The sequence below is a fragment of the Austrofundulus limnaeus genome, unplaced genomic scaffold (assembly GCF_001266775.1).
Source record: "Austrofundulus limnaeus strain Quisiro unplaced genomic scaffold, Austrofundulus_limnaeus-1.0 Scaffold165, whole genome shotgun sequence".
Lineage (NCBI taxonomy): Eukaryota > Metazoa > Chordata > Actinopteri > Cyprinodontiformes > Rivulidae > Austrofundulus > Austrofundulus limnaeus.
Window position 1 is genome coordinate 374,012 of NW_013952567.1, and position 7,010 is coordinate 381,021.

Sequence of the window (7,010 nt, forward strand, 5' to 3'; positions counted from 1 at the left end):
CTGCTAATTTACATCATCAAACAGGTGCTGCTAAGATTGGGTAATTGGCTGTCCAAATGTACTGTCTCAAAACAGAATATTATACAGGACAAGGAAGCTAAAGCTTGAAGTTTTAAATGAAAAATTTTGGGTTTGGGTTCAACGTGAATTCAACAATGTTTTTCAGCTATTTTTAGATTACATTTTATTTGAAAATGCATTTTTGGATGTTATATCTTGTGTAAAAACATTTTCATTTTAAAATTTAATCTCTTAAAACAGATGAATGACATTTGTAAATTTTTGGTAAAAAAAAAAAATCAGGTCCTTCTTTAAAAGTGCCTATCATAATGTTCATAACCTGTGCTCAATAGCACTTTCAAAGTAGACTAGAGTATCTTGGGTTAACGTAATTTTTAGTCGCAAGTTTTGAGAAAAACATACATAATATGCATTATTGTTGTTATTAGTTTCGCAACCTAATCGGTTTTTATCCGGGTTTTTATATGAAGGCCCACAAACTAGGCGTACCCTTGGAATGTCATTCAGCAAGAACGTGAAATAAACTAAAGTGAGGCGAATGAATCTCCTCATACGTCATCAGAGTGAAACCGCCCCAGCTAGCATTTCAGCCAATAATCGTTGAAATTACACACTGATCGGCCAATCAGCAGCTGAGTTGGTGGAAATGGGCGGGCTTTGGCGAGCTACAGTCACTGACGTTGTGGTGAACTTTACCGGCATTGAACAATCCGTTCTCTGGACCTTATCCGTCCCTGTGAGTATCTAAATCAAAAATATTGCATAAGGACTTCAGAAAATATGGGCTGCAATTCATTTCATGTTACCACCTTTAGTTTGTTCGACTATCGTGTGTGTCATATTGAGCGAAACAGGTCTCGTGGTCGACTCCACATGGCTACCTACCTAGCTAGCTAGCTAACACAGTTACCACGTTAGCTTACTTTAGAGCTCATAGATTAAGTACAGCTAGCAGATCGTTTTCYTGGCTGCTTACTTATCCCTATATGTGGTCTAATTAGGAAAGCTGTAGGTTGTAGCTCGAATTTTAATGTTATTTCTAAGATGTATTTTATAGAGGAAATCTTACTGTACTAGGCCTTCATTAATAGCCTGCTTTTCATTGCTAGGATTGAGCTTTCAAGTGTCTTGCTAAGGTAATGTTAGTTTATGGTCTACGGTTAACATTTAAAGTGTACTGTAGTGTGAGATTGATTAAAAACACCTTTATTTTATTCGTCAGATATCTTTGATCATCAGCACATGCTACATACCACTTCCTCAATTTTGCATGTAATTACCCAGCAACATTTTTGTTTCATATCTAAGCTCCCACTTAAACTGTAAGTTGATTAAACAACTTGTGTGCTTGTCTGTGTTCTAGTCTGTTAGTCTTAAAGTATGGGCAGTGTGTTAGCTGCTGCCTCACCCAGTCCAGCCCCAGCTGCAGCTGGAGGCGGTCAAGGGGTCCCAGGTTTGGTGTCTGTCCCTCCTGGGTTCACGATGCCATCTGTCCCTCCATCGTCTGAATCTGCTCAGCAGTCGTCAGATGCAGATTCCTCGGTCCAAAACCCAGGCACGTATGAGGAGTGCCACCGGAAATGTAAAGGTGAGAAGCTCAGGGGTTTAAATGTGTAACTTGATTTTCATAAAATTTCTTTTCAATGTTTAACATTTAAGCATTAGTTCTGATGTACCTGTACAATTATAAATCATTATTTTTTTTCTCTGTTTTTTATTTTATTTTATTTTTTTTAGAGCTGTTTCCTCTCCAGATGGAAGGGGTACGGTTAGTGGTTAACAAGGGTCTAAGTAACCACTTCCAGATCAGCCACACTATTACCCTCAGCACCCTGGATGATTCTGGTTATCGATTTGGTGCCACATATGTTGGCAGTAAACAAACAGGACCATCAGAGGTACATCCTATTTTCTTGACCTAGTTTAACTAACACTATTAAAACAATGCACACAGTTGGACCAAAACAAATCTTCCTGATATTGACTAAGGGTTGTATATAATCTAATAATTTGTATTTGTTAAAGCCTTAAAGGATTGGAATMTTAATTAACTTTGTCTGCATGTGTATCTTGATATTTGGTTTTTAAACRTGGTAGATGTGTTTAGGCCTGTCACAATAACAAATTTTGCTGGATGATAAACTGTCTCAGAAATTACGCAATGAACAGTAATATTGTTGGAGACTGTTTTAAACTAAATCAATCTAGCTAAATGCCTGTTCATGGGGCTCTCATGCTACAGAGGTTACAAGACCATGTGTCTGGCAAATACCTGAYGCGACTGTTCCCTCCTCCCTATGCTAATGAGTAAAAAGAGRCATAAAGAAAACAAACAATCAGGCAGATGAAAAATATCAGCCTTGTTTTATTTATCATCTTTTTAATTTATTGTGCAATTGATTYATTGCTTTATCACGACAGGCCTAGTTGCGTGTTATTGTTCAATTTAAGAAAATAATAGTTAGTACTTTAAGGTTTCTGATTAATACAACAGTAATAAAGATATGTCTGTTATGCTTTACTATATAATTATTTACAACAATTATTAAATTATACTATAACATACTGAATTTATATCAGGCGAGTTTTGCTTTATACAAGGAGTACACAAACTATTCATTGACATCAACAGCCRTCTTTAAAATAATAACCAGGAAGTTTTGTAGTTGAAAACTATTAAACCCTTTTTTCTTCTKTTATAATAGACATTCACCTAACATCTGAAAGTGATGTGTGTTTTCCTCCTAGTCATTTCCAGTCTTGGTTGGAGATATGGACAACACTGGCAGTCTAAATGCACAGGTCATCCATCAGCTTGCAAGTGCTTTACGCACCAAAATAGCAATTCAGGTATGGTAAAAATGCAGCGAAAGCATCTTTGAGCTTCGATCTGTTTTTACCTTATTGCTTATTGTCATATAGATAATCTGTTTTCCTTTTCATGTGTTGTAGACTCAGCAGCATAAGTTTGTGAACTGGCAGTGTGACTTGGAGTATCGTGGTCGGGACTTCACTACAGCTGTGACAGTTGGAAATCCAGATGTACTCCTTGGATCTGGTATGGCTAYGATTAGGGAAAAAAGTCGTGAAGACTTGTGATTCAGCATAACTGATTTATACATACACCAAATTGTATGTTTCACCTTAAAACGAACTTGTGTAGTGAATAGTTTATCTTTCAAAAATTAGTGATGGTAATTATATTTTCCTTTTTCAGAAGGATTAAACATCAGATGTGGTCAGAAAAGCAATCTTGAATGATTGGAGATYAATTAACTGTTTGGATACTCTCTAAAGAACTATTTCCAAAAATAATTATTTTGGTAAAGATGATATCAAACTAGGCTATGAGGAGTTAGCAAACCTTATTCAGGAGGGGAGTCTTCCAGGCATTTCCACTTGTTTGCTACAGATGACTCAAACTCATCTGAAAAGTGCTAGAGCTGTATTTTATTACTTGCTCAAAAGCTTTTCTCTGACAGAAGCATTTGACGATAATGTCTAAGACCATGTTCATAGTGCAGGAAAATTCGACACAAATCCAATTTTTTGTGTGATGTGACCCATTTCATTTTTTTTGTGACAGTCTGAATATGATAAATCTGGGTTATTATTATTATTTTTTCAAATCTGACTATAGGTCTTTTCAGTATGTRGTACTGAATTGGATACAAATCTGTTTTTCAAAGCGACTGCAGTCCTAACGCTCATGTCACATTTCATCTAACTTTTACATCTGTGAGGTGGGGGTGAGAGGATCGATCCAGTAACAATGATACCAACCTCGAATCATACAGTTTAAATCTTGTAGCTCCACATGTCTTCAGCTACAGAACAGAAGTCCAGTTGCTTCATCTTTGTTCTTTTAATTTTCCATCTCTTAGATGACTTGAGAATATTCAGAAACTTAGTGACCTTGTCGGACCGTATCAATTCTGATGTTAATCAGTCGTACTTCCAGCAGGTCGCTTCATTTCAAAAATAAAGCAGGTTCAAATGTAAACACTGAACTAAACAAGCATGTCAGATAATTATTTAATCGGCTCTGATTGCACAACAACTTCAGAATTGACACGCTAACAAGTAGCATCCATGTTTATTTACTTCTGTAAATATTGAGTTAAATGTGACGTCACATCATCTTCTGTGTGTCACATCAGAGCTGTGGAGTGTGCACACTGGTCAGATGGAAGTCGTATTTAAAATATAGTATAAATGTTCTTGCCAAAAAAATCAGATTTTTTTATTTTTCAAAAATCAGATCTGAGCAAACCTGCAGTTTGAACGTAGCCAAGCTAATGAAAACAATAATAGTTGTTAAAAAAACTTGTCCAAGTCTGTTTATCTTCATTCTAAAAGTGTACTCCAGCAGATTAAAACGTAAATGTGGGAGTGGTTGTAATGTGCACCACCAAAAATACAGTTTTACCAGCCTTACATGGAAAAAAACCATGATTTTCAAAAACTCACCTCACAAACTGGCCAGACTGCTTGCAGGTCATTTGGTTCTAAACCCTCAGTGAGACCAACTGACGTTTCTCATTTCCTCAGAATTTTCTTGAGATTTTGAAATATATATATTTTTTTCACCAACTAGTTTCTCAGTCACAACTTGGTGAGATACTATCGTAACAATCAACAGCACTGTTGACACTCAGCTGACTGCACCAAAACCTGCAGGAAGAGGGCGCCTGTGCTGCATGAATGAGCATCGTCTCACTCAGAACATGACAGGCTCGCTATGACAGCCCATCTGCAAAAGAAACATGAAGCAACTTTTTATTTTCAAATATTGTAGCACAGCTAATGGACTTTRTTTATGATGTAGTTTAGAGAAAACAATAGACTCAAGTAAAACAGATGACAAGATCATGAAATTCTCAGTTGGTTTAGATGTAGCGTTTGGGGAAGGTGAGACAGAATGAGCTCTTTTTTTTAAACGAAAGTTGATTTCTCAATGTGAATATAACGCAGTGTTTAAAACATGGTAATCACTAAAATTCTTATGATTTTAACAGGTATTGTAGTTTCCCACTATCTCCAGTCAATCACACCAGCTCTGGTTCTGGGCGGTGAGCTGGTGTATCACAGAAGACCCGGAGAGGAAGGAACTGTCACCTCCTTCCTGAGCAGATACACAGGTAATTTCGAATGTTTTACTTGTAAATTTTATGTACAGCTGCGAGTCAGTTCTTATTTCTGTCTTTATTTTATTTTTTAGGTGACAACTTTGTGGCAACTTTAACTTTAGGAGGGGCTGGAGCTCATGCTACATACTATCACAAAGCAAATGACCAGGTACTTGATATAAGTAGTATTGTGTTGGGTGATGCTGTGTACTGCTCAAGAATCTATGTTACGTGTTTATTTATTTATTTCTGGACCTTTTTAAACGGAGCTTAGATGCATAACATTACCTAATTTGGGAACAAAAGTAGCTAATAATGATTATTATTTAAATCAGTTAGTGCTTTGTAAGAGTTCAAATTACCTTTACTAATCATTTGAAGCTATTTATAATGTGTAGCAAGATCCAGAATCAGGTTTTGATGTGTCGTTCACACAATATTTTTAAAGTATAAGCATGCATGTGTAAAAGCAAAATAACCTACTTAAGTTATGTTATTTTATGTGTTTTACAGTTACAGGTAGGAGTTGAATTTGAAGCCAGCACAAGGATGCAGGACACTACAACATCCTTCGGTTATCAGCTGGACCTTCCCAAAGCTAATTTGCTTTTTAAAGGTAAATACAAAAATTTAGATTTCACCCATAGCAACTTCAATCACAATAAAAAAAAAAAGAAAAAAAAAAAAAAAAGAAAGAAAAGAAAAGTAAAAATAAACAAAAGTAATAATTTTTTCAAAATTTTCTGGTCGTAGGTACAGTTGACAGTAATTGGGTGGTTGGAGCAACCCTCGAAAAGAAACTGATTCCACTCCCGCTCACACTGGCCTTGGGGGCTTTCCTCAACCATCGCAAAAACAAGTTCCAGTGTGGCTTTGGGGTCACTATTGGCTAGAGGTGCACAGACTGTCTGGAACCATCTCACAAGACAACAGCTTGGACTGGCACAGAGACACACAAGAACCTGAACGATGTTTTAAGAAATGAATTCAGAGACTCTCTTCCTACTGTGATTTCTGGGGCTAATAGAGAGACAAAGACAACTACCAAGGAGCCAGGACTGGCCAAGCCATGCCTACATACTGTAGCACAAATGTCTTTCCTGTATAATGTTTTGGATATACTGAGAAGTTAGTGATGTATATCAGAGGGCTTACGATGATGCATGAGAACATGTGATGTGAAATTTAAAGTAAGTGGTACAGTATGGTATAATATATTCTGATCATCTAAGGTTGAAATAAATGTGATTACCTTTTGTACAACAGAATTTTGTGATTGTTCATTTCTAAACAGGCCATAGGATGAGGCTTAAAATGGATAATGTAGCCATTAAACTTGCAGAAAGTCATCACTGGATGAACATTGGCAGCTGGTTATAGTTTGGTGTCAACACAGTTCAAGTCAAAAACACCGGCAACTCTTGACTCGCATGAGAGGTGTAGGGTGATATACATTTCTTCAAAAGTATATGAAAAGCTAGGCCTTTTAATTTTTACTGCATATTGATACCTGTGTCTCCATTTAAGGCATTTTAGTTTACACTTTACAGTCTATAACAGGAAGCATCCACAAGTTGTGAAATGTTCATTTATTATCCAAAGAAACATCAGCATCAACCCACAGTCCAGTTCAAAAACGGACCTTCCGGTAAATCATTGTGAAAACGTCCCTCCATTTTTTAAACTATCATTAACTACTCAGTAATTGATTACAACCACTTAACAAGCAACATTCCTCCCTGTTCAAATTTCTCAACTAAAAATGGTTCCCTCTGGCTCTGTGTCACCCAGCAGGATTTTTGTGTTTCATCAGTGGCTGGGTGGGCACTTAGTCCCTTTATATATATATATATATATATA

At 36.5% G+C, this 7,010-nt stretch overlaps 1 protein-coding gene across 1 annotated transcript; it reads left to right on the forward strand.

Moving 5' to 3' along the window:
* The first annotated feature begins 670 nt into the window (after positions 1-670).
* On the forward strand, positions 671-6,415 carry tomm40 (translocase of outer mitochondrial membrane 40 homolog (yeast)). Its single transcript, XM_014017286.1, has 9 exons — positions 671-757; positions 1,385-1,609; positions 1,759-1,919; positions 2,770-2,871; positions 2,974-3,079; positions 5,040-5,162; positions 5,243-5,319; positions 5,664-5,766; positions 5,904-6,415. Exons 2-9 carry the CDS (start codon positions 1,402-1,404, stop codon positions 6,041-6,043), a joined length of 1,020 nt encoding a protein of 339 aa, XP_013872740.1. The 5' UTR covers positions 671-757; positions 1,385-1,401; the 3' UTR covers positions 6,044-6,415.
* The last annotated feature ends 595 nt before the right edge of the window (positions 6,416-7,010 follow it).